Source organism: Triturus cristatus, chromosome 6 (assembly GCF_964204655.1).
Source record: "Triturus cristatus chromosome 6, aTriCri1.1, whole genome shotgun sequence".
In the NCBI taxonomy this organism is placed as follows: domain Eukaryota; kingdom Metazoa; phylum Chordata; class Amphibia; order Caudata; family Salamandridae; genus Triturus; species Triturus cristatus.
The window spans coordinates 263,595,760-263,617,625 of NC_140589.1; the positions used below are offsets into that span (position 1 = coordinate 263,595,760).

A 21,866-nucleotide genomic window follows, 5' to 3' on the forward strand; every position below is an offset into this window, starting at 1 on the left:
CACAAAAAAATAAAATTGATGCAAGCCTGGACTCGAGCTTGGCTCCCCTGTTCCAAAGGCAGAAGCACTGCCATTATTCCATATCGTCTTGGCAGATCTGACCAGCCCGTTGACACTAACAAAGCAAGCATAAGCTGCGAGCTCTGTAATGTGCAGCGTATCCAGCCCTGCCAAGTACCACGCATTAGGTATTAGACTAACGCATTTCAGTGTGTTGGTCCGCATCACCGCACTGAAATGCATTGTCACGCATGATAGCACCTTATCAGCTTTCCAGCCGGGGCACTGCTTAAGTATCAGTGACTGGTAATTTGGTTTTAGCTGACAACATATTGCTGCGACAGGATTTGTGGCTTGGGGGCTGGTTCAGGCAACTTGCTCTGGCCAGTCAGGGCTGCCTACAATGTGTTTCAGTCACCCTGCGGCTAAAGTCAGTGACGTGACATCAAGACTGAGTCTCGTGACTTAATTTGGCTGTCAACAGCCAAGACCCGGGAAACACGCAGATTCAGTTTGTACAGCCAGTTGCCCTCGCGGCCCCCATAAGATCATTAGGACCTGCACGGCCGCTGAAGGAGAGTCGTGGTGCAGCCATGAATGCAGTCGGAGTGAGACCACCAGCGCTGCTCACATAGCTGCCATGTGTTCAAACTGCTTATATGTGACATTGTTATAATTTCAGGGTAATTATGAGTGACATTCAATGACTATGAGTGACACTTTCTCTCAAGCAAAATTCAAGCTATGAAGATGAGGGAAACATATAAATATCAGAAATGGCACCCATTTGAGCAACGAGAAACGCTAAAAAGATCTAAAAACTGATACAAAGCACCAAAAATGGAAGGGCAATAACAGGAATCTCATAGCTGTCAAGTGTTCATTTGCTTATGTGCGACATTTGCATGGTTTTAGTGTACTTATGAATGACATTCTGCTGACACAAGTGACACTTCCCTGGCAGTAAAACTAGGCAATGCCAAATTACCAACGTCTGAGCAATGAGAAGCACCCATTCAGAGTAGCCAGATCCAACCCAGTACATCCTATATCCACTGACAGCATCAGGTCTTTCAGCATCAGAAACAGCTAGTCCAACCTAGGGTTCAAACCCTACACAATTCCAGCAGGTCTGTCCCTGCTCAATGCACTGTGACCCTTTACATCGTTCAGAGCCATCCCATCCAATTTAAAGCAATTCTAGACTCATTCACCAAAACCAGTGTGGCCCTGCCAGGTTTATTGTAGCCCTATTAACCCCAAACAGAACCAGCCTGGTCCTGTCCAGCCCCATTCCCAGCCTGAACATTCCAGCCCTGCGCAGTTCTGTTCAAACACCATAAATATTCACACAACCCAGCTAGATCAAGCCATTCTAGCTACATGTACATCCACCAGAACCAGCCAATAGGGTTTCTAACAGGGTGTTCTGTTCTTTTATTGGCATGACCAGTATATTAATGTCCAAGCATAAAGGTTTTAAATCCCTTAAAGCCTGTATTTTTCCCTCATATCAGGGCATATTTAAAACTTAAAACATATGAGTAAAGCACTTTAAAATGTGTTACATAGCTGTTTTAATAGTCTGTGGCTGATAAAGTAAACAAATAAAGCAAAGCAGTGTTAAAAATGAATACGGACTATCTTGTATGACTTCCAGTTTATCATGTGTGGGTCTTCAAAGAATTTTAAAACATAATTTACAGGGAACGCTGGTGAGGCTACTGACCTATCCCACTCCACCATGACACATTCACAGCACAACTCACCAGTGAAAAGTGCTGCTCTATTACTTACCGGTAATCTTCATTACTCCGGGTCCCATTGTCCTCGTCCCATTCAGTAACAAAGTGGAGATAACCATCTCCCGACAGAAAAAAAGACAAGAGCAATGCTGTGACCCTAATACTGCCCTTCCCACCGGGAGTACATCAGCAGTACTTACCCAGCATCTCACCTGTTCTTTTATTCTGTCTGTCAACAGAATGGACGTAGATGTGCTGGTGCTGCGCCTGCTGGACTGGAGTGGCGGTGCTTCTTTCCTTCCCATGCCCGGCTGCCTAGCTGTGTGGGCGCGGGGTTTCCTGGGTTGTCTCCCGGCCTGCCGGGATTGCTGGGAGTCAGCCACTGTTGAATCCGGTTTCCTGCCTGACCTCTCAGCACTTTGCGGCTGGGGCTTGGTCTCCCGGTTTCTTCTGGGTCGCGGGCTTGTCTTCCGGAACCTGGCTGGGTGAGGCGTGCCGTACTTGGAGTTTCCTGTCCTGTCCGGTCTCCTGGAGTGTGGGTGATTGGGGGTGGGGTCTTTGTTCCTGGGGTTGGCCCTCACTCCGAGTGTGTGCAGCTTGTCGGTTTTTGTTTCTTTTCCCACTTTCTGCTGTTGCTTTGTGTTGCTGCTGACAGATGGCGTCTGGGTGCTGTGTCCATGGTTTCCCTTTCAGTGCCTCCGATGCTTTTTTGGGTTTGCTGGCCTCCCTGCTGCGCGTTTCGCGTGCCACCTCTTTGTGCGTGCCTGACGTGTTTTGGGTGCTGTGTTTGTGCCTCTGTTTTTGGCACTGGGGACACGGCGCTGGTGGGCTGCCTCTGTGTTCCTGTGAGTTGCTTCTTGCCTCCTTCCCCGTCCTCCTGGGTTCGGTTCCCGGGATTGGCACCAGTTTTTCAGGGTGTGGCCCCCCTGGGTGGTACGGCCGGGTCCGTGGTCCTCTTGACCCTGGACGGGGCTCCTCGCACTTTGTCTTGTGTGGGGATTGGTCTTCTGCGATGGCTGTGCCTCTCTGCCGCGCTGGTGCTTGCCCTCTCCTAGGCTTCTGGTGCTCCCGGGGTCTGCCCCGCTCTTTTCGGATGGTCCGGCGCATTCTGCTCCTCGGGATTGTTGCTGCTGCAGTTGCTGTGGTCTGGGCTTGGGTGAGCTGGGTCCCGCGTGGGGTGCGGTTCCTCTCCTGGTTCCCGTGTGCTGCGCCTGGTTCCTCTGGGGGTTTCCGGGTGTCGGGCCTGGGGCTCTGTGCTGTAGGGTGCTGTGGCTTGCTTTATTTTTATGGCCTTCCCCTCCCTGGGGTTTGGCTGGTGTGGTTGGGCTCCTGCTCTTCCTTTCCCTGATTTCCCTCCCAGGGTTGTGTTCCCTGGGGTGGTTCGCCTGTTTGGCCCTGGGGTTCTTGACGCTGCTGCAGTGGCCTTGGCGTCGGTGCCTGTTTTCCCCTCTTCTGGCCTGCGCTTCTCTCTGTTGGGGGTCCGGCTGGGCTCTGGGTGCTGTTGCTCCCTGTGGGGTCCTGGTCTCGTTTGTTCCCCGTGGTGGGTGCCTGGCTGGGGGTCCGCTGGGGCTTTCCGGCTCCTGCAGTTTTCGGCACCTGTTGGTTGCCTTCTTCGGACCTGCTGGCTTGCCTGTGATTTTCTTGGGTGTCCTGGTTTGGGGCTCGGTTGATCTCAGGCTGTGTCCTTCTGGGCCTGCTCCTGCTGGCGGCTCTTCCTGGACCTGGCTGTGTATCTGTGTTTCTGCCTGGTCCTGAGATTTCCGCTGGGTGCTGTTGGGCTTCGGGTTCCCCCATTGCCCCAGGGCTCCTTCTTTGTTTGCCCTCTTCCCTGTTTTCCCCTGGGCTGTGGCTGCCTTGTTCGGGTTCATACGGGGTCCGTGTGTTGGGTGCTTCTGGGTTGGCGTGTCCAGCCTGTTGCCCCTGGTTGCCGATTTCCTGGGAGTTTGGTGTGGCCTCTGGCTGTGCCTCCTTGGTTTTGCTGGCTCTGCCATGGCTCCTCTGTCGGCTCTGGGGTGTGTTTGGCGGGGCCTTCCTGGTTCTTTGCTGGCTCCGTTGTCATGGTTCGCTCTTGCCTTGACTTTCTCCCCGGGTTCTACTTCCGGTGGGTGTCTGTTTGGTGTGCCCCCCCCCCCTCTGATTGAGGTGCGGTTTGGTGGGTTTGTTTTGCCTCTGTGGGGTCCGCCCTCCTGGCTGTCGGTTGTCCGGGGTCTGCTGTTACCTGGCCCGCTGCCTTCTCTGGTGCCTCCGGTTTCCGCTTTGGTGGTTTCCTCTGTTGTGTTTCCGCTTCTGGCCTCCTGTGTGGTCCGGCTGTGGTGTGCTTGGGGTCTCGGTCGGACTACCTGTCCTAGGCTTCGACCTGGACTCTGTGTGGGCTCCTTCTGGGGCTGGTTGCCTGGGGGGTCCTCCTGCGTTGGCGGGTTGCTTCACTTCTGTCCTGACCTCCTGGTTGCCTTTTGCTTGTTGCCCTGGTTCTGGCCATTTTCTTGTCTCCTTTTAAGCGTTGGCTGGGGTCTGGCCTGGTGGTTTCTTGTCAGGGTGCTGTGCGCCCTGGGGCCTTTCCTCTGCTCCTACCCTTGCTGCGTGTTGGGCCTGAGTGTTGGGTGCCTGTGCGGTCCTTTGGCTTCTGCCCTGGATTTGGTCCACTCTGGTCCTCCGCCCTGTTGGCTCCTGTTCTTGTCTGCCCACTGGGGATCGACAGGTTCGTGCCTGGTTGGTTCCGGGTTTGGGGTCTGCCGAGGGTTCCCGGTTGGTGTGGGCTTGTGCCCTGCCTTGTTTTTTTCCTTCCCTTTGGGGATGGGGTTTGGGGTTCTGTCCTTTGACCCTGTCCCTGTCCTTGCTGTGCCGGTTCGGGTCCGGGTTGTTTCCCGGCGTTTGCAGGCCTCGGTTGTTTGGTCGGCTGTCTGTGGGGTCTTTTCTGGGGCCGTCTCTGGCCTGTGGTCTTTGGGTTGACCTCCTCTGACCCTGTTGCGGTGCCCTGGTTCGTTTTTTGGCCTCCCTCCCTGTGGGTGCTTTGGCTTTCTGGGGTTGCTGGTCTTTGGCTCCTTTTTTCGGTCCTTTTCTGTTGGTTGGGTCTGGCTCCTGGTCGGTTCCTGGCCTCTTGCTGTGGCTCCTCCCTCTGGCTTGTGGTGGTCTTTGGCGGTCCTGGCGGTGCTGTCCTTCTTCCTGGGGCCTGGGCCTCCTCTGCGGGGTTGGGTTCGTCCTCTGGTCTCTCTGGGGGTCGGTTCTTTCGGTTGGTGTGGTGGCCCTGTGTCTTGTCTGTGCTTCCTTCCTTCCTTGTGGGTCTCTTCTTGTGTCTGGGCCCTGTTGTCCGGCCTTGGCTTCTTTCTCTGGCCGTCTCAGGGTTGGTCAGGGTTGGTCGGTGTCTGTGCACCTGCCGAGTCCTGGGTGCCTTCCTGATGGTTTCGTGCTGGTCCTCCTTGTCCGGTGGTTTCCCTTGGCCGTGTCCTTTTCTGGTTGGTGGCCTCCTTGTTGTGGCTCTGGCCTTCTGTTTTTTCTTGGTGGTTTCCGGTCCTTGTTTGTGTCCCGGCGGTCCTCTTCTGGGTTGCTGGCCGGTTGCTTCCTGCGGTCCCCCCCCCCCTCTCTGTGCTCCCTTGAGTTCCTGCTTTTGGTGTGGTTTCCTGGGTGCATTTGTGGGTTCGGAAGGCTGGGTTTCTGCTTTGGTATTCTCCACTTTGTTACTGAATGGGACCAGGACATAAGGGACCAGGGGGTAATGCTCTATTTCTTACTGGTAATCTTTATTACTCAGGGTCCCGTTGTCCTCGTCCCATTCATATGCCCCTCCCTCCCTCCCTCCCTCCCTCCCTCCCGGGCAGCCGGCCTTCCTCTTGGGGCTTGGTGGTACAGGCGGGATGCTGGGTAAGTACTTCTTATGTACTCCCGGTGGGAAGGGCAGTATTAGGGTCCCAGCATTCCTCTTGCCTTTTTTTCTGTTGGGAGATGCTTATCTCCACTTTGTTCCTGAATGGGACGAGGACATAAGGGACTTATGTCTCTACTTCTGCTGCCATTAAGTCGTTACACTGGCTTCCAATACAGCAACAGATGGAATTTAAGGCCTTATGCTTGGTACATAAGACATTATATGGCGACGGTGATTCCGATCTGCGAAAAATCTTTCAGTGGTATATTCCCACTAGAAGTCTTAGATCTGCTAATTCTGGCCTCATCTGTGCCACTAAAGTCCGCAGAGCTAGATGGGGGGGAGGGAGCCTATCACACTGTGCAGCCCGGTTGTGGAACCAACTGCCTATTACACTCAGACTCCAACCAAACATGACAGTTTTCAGGAAGCAAATAAAAACATGGTTATTTCCGGTGTCATAATTGATCAGTTCTGTCAGATCTCTTCTTTCTCACATCAGCGCCAAGACACCTCGGCATTCGAGCGCTCTATAAATTGAAATCCTATCCTATCCTATCCTATCCTGGGGGTAATGCCGAGTGATTTACTGCCAGGATGGGAGCCAGAGGGTCTTCATTGGTCCGAGCGTGGCTGAGGGGACAGGCGGTGCTCTGCAGTGATGATTGCAGCATGCATAACCTGTCTTGCTTCGGCCTGTAGGGCAATCCCTCACTGCTGCAGGTTCTGGCAGCACTTTTAAACGCATCTTTTCATACGGCCAGCATGCACTTTCAACGACATTGTTTCAGGATTGGAAAGAGGGCAGATGATGGTGCTTTCGAATTGCTCAGCAAGCACACAACATGCGACTCTCTAATCATACCCAATAAACTGCAGCCCCGCCAGTCAACACCTATAGGCCTGGGAATGCTTACATTCTTGGGGCAGCCGCTGGCATGTAGCGGGGGAAAGAGCCTTCCATGCATATATAAACGAAACTTGCTGAAGGCAGCAGCAAAGTGTTATGCCATGCATTTTCTGAGGCACTTGCAGAGTTGAGGGTCAGTGCGTTCACACCCGGAGAACAGGGTAGAGGTCTCAAGTTCTGAGCACCAGTGTCCAAGCGCATAGTGGCTCAGAAAAGGGCATCTTCCGCACCACTGCAGCTAAGTGCACAAGGGCGCCGGTTTCTCCTCATCTCTGCAGTAGGTTCAGAGAAGCCACACGGCAAGCAGCAGAGACAGCAGCTTGTCTTTTCAAATTCCGAGAAAACTGGGATACTTGGCCTCAGCTTCTGATCTCAGAAGCCACGTCATAATCAGACTCTTTAACATCAGCAACCCAAACGAAACAGTGAAAGGACTCTCAGCAAGCGCCGCCCGTTGCCTCCGGTCTGAGATTTCTAACGTGCCCGTAACAGCTGCTCTTCTGTCTGGCTCTTCAAACGTGCCGCCACTGCTCATAGTACTTCACAAAGAAAGTGACAGTTTTACCACCCTTCCACATCATGTCATTAAGCAAATTTGTTTGAGGAAAGGGCACTTAGTGACCTGTGCGCTTTGCAAGCGTGTGTGCGCGGTGGTGAACGGCCCCATGCGCGGGCGCGTGCCCTCGCATGTTAGAGGGAACTATGATGGGGACACCAAGTGTGCCCCTCATGCAGACTTTCTGGCACTGGCAAGCACAACCACTAGGTCCCACTACACTAAATCCTTTCTGGGGGTGTTCAGGTGCTTGGCTGATCAGGAGGAGGGCAGAAAGTTATCTCTGGTAGGCAGCAACCATTTTGTGCTGTCCGAGTCTGGAAGACTGGTACCGGGAACACTGAGAGTCTAACGGAGGGTTCTTCCAGAGCTTGGGATCATACCTCCACACCGTTTAATGATTCCAACATGTTTGATCCCAACACACTAGCCACTGGCAAGGAGCTGAGACCCGATGGTCTGCCCACTGAATTCTACAAGGCCTACGCACCTCTCCTAGGGCCATATGTAGGTAGCCTCACATTTACCGATTCATAAATACCGAATTTTACCGATTCGGTATTTATGAATCGGTAAATGTGATGTAGGTAATGATTCGGTAAAGTTTACCGAATCGGAAAAATTCGGTAATTATGAATCGGTATTTACCGATTCGGTAATGAGGCATACCTTCCCATTGATTCCTATGGGCCTGGAGGCCCATAGGAATCAATGGGAAGGTATGCCTCATTACCGATTCGGTAAATACCGATTCGGTAATGGGGGGAGCATATTCAAGGGTGGCAGGGTGTCACATTGACACCCTGTTGCACCCCTGATTCTTGCATGTGTGCACATGTGGCGCACATACATGCCCTAAGGGCATGTATGTCTGCCACATGGCACTCTTAAATCAGCAAAATATTGCTTTTTGCAAGGTATTCGTTATTTATCACCAACCTGTATTTGGTGGTAAATAACGAATTTCTAATACTAATTTTCACTCTTTAGAGTGCTCCCTACATCTGATTTCTGGATTCGGTATTTACCGAATCGGTATTTTACCGATTTCTTAATTTCCGATTCGGTAAATACCGAATCCAGAAATCATCCCCCTACATAGCAAATGCCTAAATACCGGTCGGTAACGGGATATTTACCGAATTTCGTCCGTTACCGACCGGTATTTGGCTTCCTACATGAGGCCCCAAGTCTCTCGTCTCCTGACGATTTACAATGATGCGCTCCAAGCTGCCTGCCTAACATCTTCATTGCACAAAGCGTTGCTTATCTCTCTTAATAAACTGGACTGGGGCACCACTGCACTGGCATCTTACAGGCCCTAAGCTTTACTAAACACTGACTATAAGATTCTGGCCAAGGTACTTGCTGATTGGCTAGCATTAATGGTACCGCAATTGGTACACCCGGACCAAAATGGGTTTTTCCAGGCTCGCAATATTTAATTACATTTACGCAGATTTTTTAAAGTGTAGGTATGTGCTCCAAACCCTTGGCTGCATTCCGTCTGCATAGTATGATGCTTGAAGGCCTTTGACTCCCTTGAGTGGCCCTTCCTTATTGATGTTCTCTGCCGATATGGCCTGGAACATAGGTTCCTTTGCTAGGTCAAATTACTTTACGCACTCTCATCAGCTCACGTAAAAATCCATGCCCTTATTTCTGAACCGATATCCATTGCCAGATGTACACGTCAAGGCTGCCTGCTATCTCCTGTTCTCTTTTACTTAGCCATTGAACCAATAGCGCTTGTGCTCCAGGCCAGCGGCCACGCCTGGGAAATCCCTTAGAAGATAGTCTACATTCCATAACGCTATATTGCTGATGACCTCCAAATCTACTTAAAAGATGTCATGACTATACTGAGGATAGGTGCTTCCACCTTTGACAACTTTGCTAGGTGGATGGGTCTGAGATTTAATTGGACAAAATCCTGTCTTTTTACATTTGACCCTGTAGTGGCTGATCCTAACTCCACTGTTAATGGAGTTCGTTTGATGTGGCAGCCTCACCCACATCATACTTTCCTTCATTGGGGCATACGGGTGTATCACTCACCCATTCATCTACGTGATGGGACCCTAATGAGAGCATTTACATCGGTGCGTGCCCAGATGGTATTCTGGCAGTTTCTCCCACTGTCGGTGGCTGGTCACATTGCGCTTATTAAAATGATAGTCTTACCACGATTTCTTTATTATTTCACTAATCTCCCTTTATATGTTTGGAAGCCCTTTTTTGCTACACTTGACCACCTGTCGCAAGCCCTGACATGGCACAATACGCGATGTAGAGTGGCATTACAAAAATTGTATTTGCCCACACACGAGAGGAATGGCGATCCCTAATTTTGAGCAGTATTATTTGGCTTTTCAACTGCATTGGGCTGCCCGATGGATGGCTGGACTATACCTTGCCGACACAGGGCCAGCCACCCCGTCATGGGGTCTGTCGACTCTGATTCCTTTATTTCACCACTGCACGAAGGCTCGGTTACCTACCCCTACCCTTGTACGAGTGTCTTATTGCTTTTATAGGCAGAGTCTTTTTATCACCAACACTGTCTGTTCATACGTGCCACTGCCGCCAGTTCCCCTGCTTGGCACTCTATGCAAGACACTGATCACCTCATAGCTGAACTGACTACCTGGCATGCTGTAGGAATACACGCACTTGGAGATTTATACCATGATGCTACCCTTCTCCCATTGGACACCCTGGTGGCAGAGGAGGGATTACCTCACAGTCAATTCCTTCTTTATAACTTGCTGATCAGGATGTTGGGAACGCCTGAGGAATGCGCTGATACAAGGCCACAGACAGACTTTTAGACCTGGGTCATATATACTGGCCAAGCAACTCATCACAAGTAAATGGAAGTCTCCTACCCCTCCTGCCCATATCTCCTGGGTACACTCGACGCTCGCCTGGGCTCAGGCCGAGAGTGTTGCCCTGCACAGGGAAGATGCGTTGGGATTACGTAAATACCCATCGGCTGCCAACTGGAACACTATACTTGCTGATATCCGTGCCTCTGCCCCTGTCTTGGAGGACCCAGGTTAGGGGCCTCCCCACTATACCAAACATTTGCCTGGGCATTATGTCCCACTCAGGACCCACGCCCTGCTGGTCCCACGAGATGTGACAATATATTTTACCACATATCTATTGGAATGCCTTTTCAGGTGAATGGAGCCTTAATTTGCTACTTTTCTATTGAGTGTCGACTGGGTGCAGTGTAGTTCAAGTTTTGTTATGTGTCTACAATGTTACTGATAATGTAAAAACATTTGATTTCTCCGTACAGGTATGGTTACTGGATGTACGTTATGGGACTGTACTACAAGGCGAGAAATGTTATACTCATTTCCTTTTTAGGTCTCGCTGAGCCCCAGCGCTTGCGCTGGCTCGGAGAGACATTTTATAGTTGGGATTTTTAGAGTGCTGCCTGTGGCCTAAAGCTTGAGTGCACGTGAGCGTGCACGCGCGCAGCCGCCAATCACTGCTGCGCGCGCACCACTCACGTGCTTGCAGTTGCCACACGCAGCGCTCCCATCCAAGCGATCGCGATCACTTTCGCTTTGATCGCGATCGCTATTACTTTCATTTTCACGGCCGCGCGGCCGTTACTTTTACATTAAATGTAAACAGTAAATTGTTTACCATTTCTGCCACTACTCACAGCTTTATACAACGTGTTTCACAGTTGTTACTCCTTCCTGTTTGCTGCTTTCCTCTTCCCTTTAGTTGGTTTCCTATTACTCTTGTTTAATTTAGCATCACTTTTTACTTACATCAGGTGTCGCGGTTTTTTACCCGGTTTTCAGTTCCACATTATAAACTACGTTTCCCACTGGGACGCTTATTTACGTTTTTAGATGGAACTACACTTAGTCCATCATCTCTTTTCATCTGTATCATGTGACGAGGTTTACATCCGCTCAACTTCGTTTTAACCCCGTTTCATTTCCGCCTCGCGGTTAACTCGGACACTCACTGAAGCATTTCTCAGAAATTGGCTGCCATTGGGATTATTATACATTCACTGGTAAGCTGCTGTCACCACTTCAGCCCGTTCGCTCTGATACTTACATTTATTATGTCCCTCGATCTAACTCTGTGTTTTTTTTCAACATAGAGAATCACGTTTTGAATTATCTGCTAACAGGTATAACGACCCCAATTTTTCACCGGTTAATTGCTGTTTGACAGGTGAGCACATGGGTATTTACGATACTCATACCTTTGAGCATCACAATTATCAAGTTCCTCATTGACCGTTCTCTTTTTTTTTTGTTTGTCACAGTTTCTATTTCAAACGTGTTTTTAACTAGGAAGACCCATAGAGTTTTCCATATTTCCTATGGTGAGTTATTATTTATCGAGATATTGATGGTATGATCACATCCTTTCCAGTGGCACACTGAGTCTAAACTTCTTGTCGGTCTTTGGGACGTTTTCCAGAACTAGTACATTATCATGTATTTTTTGTACCTTGGGTACTGATGGTCTCTCATCTTCTTTGCCCCTTACTTTTGAGCACTTTTTAGTGACTTTACACACAGGCATGCCACATAAGTTGTGTTTAAGACTGATAATTACAATATTGTGCGTTTTATATATCTCTAATTGACGAGGAATGCTGAAAAAGAGATCTTGCTTACGTTACCGAGACACTTCTACCCTGAAGAAGTCAGTACTCAATTTCTGTCACCCTTATTCCTGTTCTCCTTTCCCTGTTGTCCCTCGCTCTTTCCGTTGGCGTTGTTGTATTGGCCATAATGCTGCTTATAGGTTAAGGAATCGTAGAGGATTTTCAGCAGGTTCGCCTTCCCTGAAACCTGACAACATTAAATGATATACATAGTACATATAATGACATCTACAGTCTCAGCAATGATAACATCAAAACAAATCCGTACAAAACCTGTTTGTGCTCCTAATTGAACACACGATGCACAAGTGAACAAGCATTTGCAATACAATAGGTCTCGCATTTATACGAGTTTGAGCTATTGGCATTGTAAATGACAATGCTTTTTCTTTGTTTGGATTTTTAAAAACATAAATAAAAGGCACTGTCATTTACAATGCTAATAGCTCAAACTCTCGCAAATGCGAGACCTATTGCATTGCAAATGCTTGTTACTCTTTACCACATGTCCTCATGTTGTGTCTTCTGTACTGCTAGTTGACTGTTGTTTTCAGATTTGTCTTAGAAGCACCTCCGTGTTGTACATTTGCTATTACGTAGAATTGATAATATTTGTGCTGTGTGTGCAAATTACGCTGCAACATTAGACACAATGGTTTAATCTATTTAAATGTTAGTAAAACAGGTTTAAACAAAAACCAAGGGAACTGCCTTAACGGCTATGAATCTGTGCATTTTAAATTCGGATAACTGTATCTGATGGCAAATGGTTTTGAATATGCAAATTACACTCTGGACTGTGAAGCAGTACTTTGAAAAAATGCAGAAAACAAGTTTATGGTCAACTAAATAAGTATATTCTTTCTGTTTGACGTAATTTACATTAAACTAGTGCTTGGCAACGAATTTAATATAAAAGAGCATTGCTAGATCATGTCCAATGGTTAAAGGTTTTGTAAGCAGTTCACTACCATAATGACATGCCTGTTTGAATATTATAGTTAACAGTATTCCTACCATGCTTACCATCAGGAATATGTGGATCAGACTTGCTTTGAAATATCATCAGGAAGTTGTATTGTCGAGTGTTTACTTTGTCTCTAACTTTAATTCTGTGTTCTTTAATGTCTCATAGAAATAAAGTCCTTGGCAGCAGCTGGTCATGGCTAATACCTCTGGCAGTCGCACTGTCCACATTTGGCTCAGCAAACGGAACATTTTTCAGTGGGGGTCGTACATGCTATGTTGCTGCTAGAGAAGGACATATGGTAAGAGGAATGAATAGCCCTGTGTGTACTAAGGTGAAATGCCGTATAAATGTTTTGATATATACAATTATGTTTACAGTGTGGATTAGCCCCTTTTGATTGTGTTGTTAATGAGGGATCATTGCACCTGCTTGACATCACAATCTGGATTAAACAAGCATTGGCATAGCCAATAGGTCTTGCCTTTGGGACGTTATAAGTGTTTTGTTATCCTGCACAATATCCTTGGTGCAATAACATCAAGTGTTGCATGGCTAAACACTTATAAGGTCCCAAAGGCGAGACCTATTGGCTATGCCAATGCTTGTTTTGAGTGAGTGGCTCGTGCAGGTATGCCACTGTCAGGTAGAGATGTTGCAAGTGCTTTTACAGGAGCCCCTGTGATATCGCGCCTCTTCAAAATGTAACTTGGGTCTGGTGTAATACTTCTAGCACCTATTCCCGTCTTCTCGCACCCAATGCATCCTTAAGTGTCCCATGTACAGCCGGGGTTGACACTCCTACTACCCCTACCCTCCAGTGACACTTTACCTGTCACGGGTGGTGGTGGACGTGGTGGTGGACGTGGTGGTGGACATGGTGGTGGACGTGGTGGTGGATGTGGTGGTGGATGTGGTGGTGGACGTGGTGGTGGTGGACGAGGTGGTGGTGGTGGAGGTGGACGTGGTGGTGGTGGACGTGGTGTTGGTGGACATGGTGGTGGACGTGGTGGTGGTGGACGTGTTGGTGGTGGATGTGGTGGATGTGGTGGTGATGGACATGGTGGTGGACATGGTGGTGGTCGTGGTGGTTGACGTGGTGGACGTGGTGGTGGTGGATGTGGTGGTGGACTTGGTGGTGGTGGACGCTGTGGTGGTGGTGGACGTGGTGACGGGGTAGTGGTAGACGTGGTGGTGGTGGTGGTGGACATGGTGGCGGTGGTGGTGGACATGGTGGTGGTGGTGGACGTGGTGGTGGTGGACATGGTGGTGGACGTGGTGGTGGTGGATGTAGTGGTGGACATAGTGGTGGTGGTGGACGTAGTGGTGGTGGACGTGGTGGTGGTGGTTGGCCTGGTGGTGGTGGATGTGGTGGACATGGTGGTGGTGGGCATGGTGGTGGTGGACGTGGGGGTGGTGGACGTGATGGTGGACTTGGTGGTGGTGTTGGCAGTGGATGTGGTGGTGTTGGCGGTGGATGTGGTGGTGGTGGACGTGGTGGTGGACGTGGTGGTGGACATGGTGCTGGTGGTGGTGGATGTGGTGGTGGACATGGTGGTGGTGGACACTGTGGTGGTGGTGGACGTGGTGACGTGGTGGTGGTGGAGGACGTGGTGGTGGTGGACGTGGTGGTGGACGTGGTGGTGGATGTGGTGGTGGTGGACATAGTGGGGGTGGACATAGTGGTGGTGGTGGTGGACCTGGTGGTGGTGGATGTGGTGGATACGGTGGTGGTGGACATGGTGGTGGGGTACGTGGGGGTGGTGGACGTGGTGGTGGACTTGGTGGTGGTGTTGGTGGTGAATGTTGTGGTGTTGGCGGTGGACGTGGTGGTGGTGGACGTGGTGGTGGTGGTGGACGTAGTGGTCCATGTACAAGGTGGGACAATCTGCCCTATGGCTGCCAAATTCTGACACTCAGTTCATGATCTACCTCCTTCGTAACTCGCTTGGCATATCTAAGTCAAGCTGGGTCAATCAGGCCTTCCAATGCCACATTCTGGTACTAAAGCCTACATTTTCCTCTTTTATAATTATCTGGGCAGGCTTGCATCTGTCCACAGGAAGCTAAAATCCTGTCTGAGGGTGCCAGCAAGCCCAACCAAGTGGGAAGAAATAAGGACAGAATGACCAAAAGTTAATGTCATCTGTGCAGTGATAATTAGTGGGATGTGAGGCTATCTTAATGAGCCATTTTGACATAAATGAGAGAAAAGAAAGCCCTGAAGTACAAAACCGAGAGAATGCATTTGCTAAGGATCGTGCAGTCTGCCCTAAAAGCCGTCCATTCTTGTGAAGGATGACCCGCTGGTCAACCACGAAAGGACTAGAGCAACAATTAGAGCAGAGTCGAAGAGAGAAGTACTGCATTTGGTCAGCATGCAAATTGTGTTCTCCAGGTCCTGATCCGTCTAGCGTGGCATCAGACTCAGGCAAAGTTTGGTGTGGTGTGGTGGTGGTGGACATGGTGGTGGTGGACGTGGTGGTGGACATGGTGGTGGACGTGGGGGTGGATGGGGTGCTGGACGTGGTGGTGGTGGTGGACGTGGTGGTGGTGGATGAGGTGGTGGTGGTGGAGGTGGATGTGGTGGAGGTGGATGTGGTGGTGGTGGACGTGGTGTTGGTGGACATGGTGGTGGACTTGGTGGTGGTGGACGTGTTGGTGGTGGATGTGGTGGTGATGGAAATGGTGGTGGACATGGTGGTGGTCGTGGTGGTGGACGTTGTGGTGGACGTGGTGGTGAATGTAAATTGATACTTGTATAGCGCACTACTCACCCACAAGGGTCTCAAGGCGCTTGTACGAATACCGCTGTGGAACCCATCCTGGCTCTCCCTGTGAGGTGTCCACTCCTGGGCACCCCCAAGGTGGAGGCCAGGCATCCTTAGCGTTGTGGGGGCCGTTGTGGAGATTAAGCAAGCTATTGCCCAGAGTTGCAGAGTGGGACTCCATGGTTGGAATGGCACCGAGGCGAGAATTATCAGGTCCTTGGAATTTTGAGCCCAAGACCCGCCGAGGCGGGGAATTGAACCCTGGTCCCGGGCTAGACCTCTGCATCAGGGTCTGCCGCTCTAATCATTGAGCCACACTTCTCCACGAGTGTGGTGGTGGTTGACGTGGTGGTGGTGGACGTGGTGGTGGTGGATGTGGTGGTGGACTTGGTGGTGGTGGACATGATGGTGGTGGACACTGTGGTGGTGGTGGACGTGGTGACGTGGTGGTGGTGGACGTGGTGGTGGGGGTGGTGGACGTGGTGGTGGACATGGTGTTGGTGGTGGACGTGGTGGTGGTGGACATGGTGGTGGTGGACGTAGTGGTGGACATAGTGGTGGTGGTGGACGTAGTGGTGGTGGACGTGGTGGTGGTGGTGGGCCTGGTGGTGGTGGATGTGGTGGACATGGTGGTGGTGGACATGGTGGTGGTGGACGTGGGGGTGGTGGACGTGATGGTGGACTTGGTGGTGGTGTTGGCGGTGGATGTGGTGGTGGTGGACGTGGTGGTGGACATGGTGGTGGTGGTGGACGTGGTGGGGTGGTGGATGTGGTGGTGGACTTGGTGGTGGTGGACGTGGTGGTGGTGGACACTGTGGTGGTGGTGGACGTGGTGACGTGTTGGTGGTGGACGTGGTGGTGGTGGTGGTGGTGGAGGACGTGGTGGTGGTGGACGTGGTGGTGGACGTGGTGGTGGATGTGGTGGTGGTGAACATGGTGGTGGACCTGGTGGTGGTGAATGTGGTGGGGGTGGTGGACGTGGTGGTGGACTTGGTGGTGGTGTTGGCGGTGGATGTTGTGGTGTTGGCGGTGGACATGGTGGTGGTGGACGTGGTGGTGGTGGTGGACGTAGTGGTCCATGTACAAGGTGGGACAATCTGCCCTATGGCTGCCAAATTCTGACACTCAGTTCATGATCTACCTCCTTCGTAACTCGCTTGGCATATCTAAGTCAAGCTGGGTCAATCAGGCCTTCCGATGCCACATTCTGGTACTAAAGCCTACATTTTCCTCTTTTATAATTATCTGGGCAGGCTTGCATCTGTCCACAGGAAGCTAAAATCCTGTCTGAGGGTGCCAGCAAGCCCAACCAAGTGGGAAGAAATAAGGACAGAATGACCAAAAGTTAATGTCATCTGTGCAGTGATAATTAGTGGGTTGTGAGGCTATCTTAATGAGCCATTTTGACATAAATGAGAGAAAAGTTTGCCCTGAAGTACAAAACCGAGAGAATGCATTTGCTAAGGATCGTGCAGTCTGCCCTTAAAGCCGTCCATTCTTGTGAAGGATGACCTGCTGGTCAACCACGAAAGGACTAGAGCAACAATTAGAGCAGAGTCGAAGAGAGAAGTACTGCATTTGGTCAGCATGCAAATTGTGTTCTCCAGGTCCTGATCCGTCTAGCGTGGCATCAGACTCAGGCAAAGTTTCAGAAGCACAAACAGTGTGTAAGGGGCACAGCCAAGGGAGTGTTCTGCCCTGAACTACCAAGCAATGCACAGAGGTCTGTTCACTTTAGAGAAGTAGGAATTTACTGCCCTTCAGTTAACGTGTGTTGCCTATTCACAGCTTGGGAAGTGTCTTGCAACAATTTCAGGACATAATACGGATGTACATTTCCAAAGCAGGGCCTCATGCTCTGTAAGGCTCAGATACCGCTACTGAACTTGAAGCTGACTTCTAGGGGCATGTACCAATTCTACCAGCATGAAATATGAGAAAAAATATGTAGTAAACATTGCTTTGTTTACAAAACTGGGGGGTACCCGAGGACTCAATCCTGAAACAGTGACCCATGCATGCAGAGAAAAGATATGCGCGCCAATTTTTACATTTCAATTGTATCATCTTTCCTATCCTGTCACTAGGGGAGGCAGTTTCAAACACTCGAGAAGTCTATGCTTTCAGCAGTTCTGCATTTGCTAAACACTGCAAGCCGCTGAGAGCAGAGCAGCCAACAAGATGGGCTAGAGCTGAAAAAGGAAACTATTGCCAGGCGGCATGAAATGGTAGAAATCAGGCGTGTAACTCTTGTGATGTAATTCCACTGGCACTAGTCAGCAAATCTGAAAATATGCCGCAATGATGAGGAAATATTGGTATGCTTTCCCAGGCCCAACAGGCTGATCAATATATAGAGATGGTGGTAATACTGATCACCATCACTAACTCAATATCGCTCACCCGAGTCTTCACTTCAGACTATCCAAATAGATCTCCCCGGAAACAAGAGGTTAATGGTCTACTGCTGCCCAAAAAACATGGCAGCAACTGTAGAACAGAGGGCTTTGGCTGTGTGCCAAGTGGTGTAATGCGGAGATGATGACCTCTAGGTCAGACTAGTGTACTGATCTTGGAGCCTGCGTCATACTTATGTTGGAACCACTGCTTTGAACTAGGTGTCTGCTGTCTAATATTTTTTAGTACGTTAGGTCACCTGAATTGTATATATAATACAAACATACCTTGATCGAATAAAACACATTGACAGTTATCCAAACAGATCAGTTTGTAAATGCTGCTTTCTATTGTACAAAGCAATGAAGAGAACTATACAAAAGAGAGAAAGCTGTTTGTCTACTGAAGCAATAGTTTAGTCACAAATAGGAAAGTTTCCACAAAGCTACACACATCCCTGCCCTACTTCACGTCTTTGGGGAGGAAAGGTACAAAAAAGACTGCATGTGTACTCTCGACATTTTGCCATGCCCATTTTTGTGACAAGGTTCACCGCCCTCGTAAAATTGGAGCACAAAAGCCATTCCATCGCTCCTGTGCCCTGGCACGCCACTTCGCGCTCCCAGCTCGTTCAGTCCAACTGTCTGCACACATCACTGGCTCTCTGTGCTACATTATTCATAAGACCTAGTGACGCCGACTGCAAGGAAGCTCAAGGAAGCACGGACCTAGGCAGAATGTACGACTTGGTAAACCTGAACTGGCAAAAAGGAAAGACGAGGACAGAAGCATTTAATTAATCAGAGCGGGTGAAACTGGGCCACTGCCAAGCGTGGGTTGGAGTGGCGGAGAAGCCCACAGCCTAGAACAGAGATCCACGCTCATTGGTGCCATCTCTGCGCATCACGTGGTGCAGAAAACAATGTTTCTTGTTGGCACCACTCGCCACTTACAACATATCCCTGCCTGGCTCCGAAACCTCTGGATCTCCAAGCGCTAAGCCCCTGGACTCCTCTGTGAAAGGAATGCAATATTTAATTCACTCATGTCTTAGCATTTCTGTAGGAGCGCTGGTGAAAGAAGGGTCCCCCAAATGTAAAGGTTTCACGGGTTCCATTCTGGCGAGCACCATGAGGTTTTGAAATTACCAGATTAAGTAACAAACAGAGCAAAATAACATCGAACACTTGTCAAATGGCCGCAAGCAAAATCATGAAAGAAAAATGTAAAAACGTTCAGGATTTTATGTTTTAATTTAGGAGGTTTACATTGCTTCAGGCTGCAGAATATTGAAGAATTAGAAGTTTTAAGATGCTGTGTTCACCATGAAACCGAGAGTGCTTCGTACCAACTGCAACTCTGAAAGCATGTCAAGCAGCGGGGTCAGATTGGGAGTCTGTGGTAATGTTATGTTATGTTAATCATGCTTCTATAGCGCGCAGCTGCCCCAGCAAAGGGGCGTCCCGGCGCTCTGACTAGCAGAAAAGGATACATAAAACAGAAAAAGAAGAAAATAAGAAAAAAAGAGGAAGCAACGGGCGTGATAAAGAAGGTCCAAAACAAAAATTAAGATCCATAGGGGAAAAGATGGGTTTTAATAGCCCTCCTGAACGTAAGCAAATCATCCAAGGTGCGAATGTGGGCAGGTAATGAGTTCCAGAGCCTAGCCGCCAAATAGCGGAAGGAGTGCCCTCCCGCTCTGCAGCATTTGAACCGTGGAACTACTGCTAGATTTTGACCCAATGACCTCAGAGGGCGGGAGGGGACATAGGGGGTAAGAAGATGCTCTAAAATCGGGGGAGAGGACAACTTAAGAATCTTGAAGGAAAGACATAATGTCTTAAACTCAATCCTTTGAGCCATGGGCAGCCAATGAAGTTTCTGAATGGTCCTTAGCAGAACAGAACCTAGGTAGGCACACCAAGGCTCTGGCCGCCACGTTCTGTATGCGCTGCATCCGGGTAACTTCCCCCTGATTGGCCCCCAGCAGAAGCGAACTCGCATAATCGTGCCGAGAAAGTATAGTGGCCTGAATTTCTTTGAGGATCCAAGACAAGGAGACAGGAAGCAAGTCAGACCTCCACACTCGATGGAAACAAATTAGCACCTTCTAAAACAATGAACACTGCCAGGGCCTGAGCTGCCAGTCAACCTTGTAGTCAAGCACCGCAAGAAACCATCACTTATCCCTATAGATGCCCACCTGATCCACCAACAGCAGAAGGAAAGAGAAAAGCTTCACTTCACCAATTTCTCAGTGACTGCTTCCAAAAAGTAACCAAGCGCGCGCGCCTCGCGCAAGTAGGGGGTGGGTGGGAGGGAGTGTGGCGAAGAGCAGGGACACGTAGCGTTTACCTTGTGGGAGCGAGCATGATAATTGCTAACACATCCTGCCGCTCGCTCCAGCAAGGGAATCGCCAAACGTGCACACGTTGCCATTCAAAGCAATGCAACGCGTGCAAGTTTTTGCCCGGAAAACTGTGCCGATTACTAGAAGTCTTTTTTCCTATGCAGCGCATGCGTGCTGCATAGGCGAGGCCTAAAAAGGGGCTTTGAAATGGATGTGACCTAGAACCAGAAACTCTGGCCCACAAATCCTAAACAACCAGAAGAAATTCCTGCTTCCTATAATTAGTACGAAATAATCATTCTTCGAGAGGATACAGATAGCCGCTCCTTTGCACTAAGGAGATAGTTACTTGACATTCGGCCCACTAACACAGTACAAGAAGAGGGCATTACCTCCAGGCCAAACACTTGGGTCCAGCCAAACCTCTCCGTTCAGGTCACAAATAGTTGATACTTAGAGGGTATAGCCACAATAGAAAGTGGAGTAGACATTCTTGGGTGTAGCCTATTTCCACACTGCAGGTTGGAGATAGACACTCCTTGTTATAGCATACAGCAAAATTACATGGTGAGTGTAGACACTCCTGGGTATAACCTACTGCCACAGTGGGAGGTAGGGATAGGGGCTTTGGGGCATAATCTACAATCATTGTACATGATGCAAATTGGTACCCCTGAGTGTTGCTTACATTCTTGGTAGATGGTCAGGATTGCTACCCTTCACGGTTGAACTGCAATACATAGATATCAGGGATAAAAACATGCCTCCCTCAAGGCACAGGGTGGATATAGCTAAAAACAGAACTTCTAAAGACATCAAAAGATCCTTGGAACTAAGAAATCTGGCACAGCATATTAAGACTCACACAGCCCGGTATAGAACAACTGCAGATTTACAGTGAGGGATAGTTTAATCTTGGATTAGGGTTAAAGCCCACTGATAGATAAACCAGACAGAAAGCCATACTAGGTACAACTCACCTTTAGTTCCACCGGGAGAAGACAGTCATAAACTGGACATTAGTATCAGTACCCAGCCTCCAGTCACTCACAGGTTAATCCCTTGGAGCCCTAGGTATAGGAATTCTTGGGGTAAGTCCGATAAGCACCACCTAAGCAGGGATTTGAAAACCCATACATATAAGCCATGCCACCATTCAAAATACAATTACAACTAACATATTCACTCACAGCAGACTCATGCAGCTGTCTTAAGAATATCCCACCCACATGACACATCTACCCAATTGGAAGAAACCTACACCGTCACTCATCAGAGGAAAATTAAAAGAAGGCAAGAGTACAAAATCACAAGGCTCCCTGATCACACTTTCACCCTGGCCGCCTCCCATCAAATTAACACAAAATGCAGCAATACAGTTGAAACCCAGGCTATCCCATTTATGTTCTTCTCAGATGTACCCTCTGAGCTTACCTAAAACCACCAGAATTCCTTATCATCTGGGAGCGAAAGCATGGACTAGTGATTCCAGAGTTAGAACTTAGCAAAGTGACAGAACAAGGAGAACACCAGGCTGCATATAGGAAACTGTGGTCAAAAATCTGTAGATGACACTAGCTAGCTGTTAGCAGAGTGAAGGAGAGAGACAGGAAAAAAGTCAGCGTACAGGTTGAACAGAGCTTGATCAAAGTAA

The 21,866-nt window shown here is 49.4% G+C and overlaps 1 protein-coding gene across 1 annotated transcript in view; it reads left to right on the forward strand.

Moving 5' to 3' along the window:
* The window catches only part of LOC146816741 (b(0,+)-type amino acid transporter 1-like), a 245,755-nt gene that overhangs the window by 181,189 nt on the left and 42,700 nt on the right, over window positions 1-21,866 (forward strand). The window contains exon 3 of the mRNA XM_085609164.1: window positions 12,863-12,995. Within this exon, the coding sequence (XP_085465290.1) occupies window positions 12,863-12,995 (133 nt within the window). The remainder of the gene's footprint in view (window positions 1-12,862; window positions 12,996-21,866) is intronic.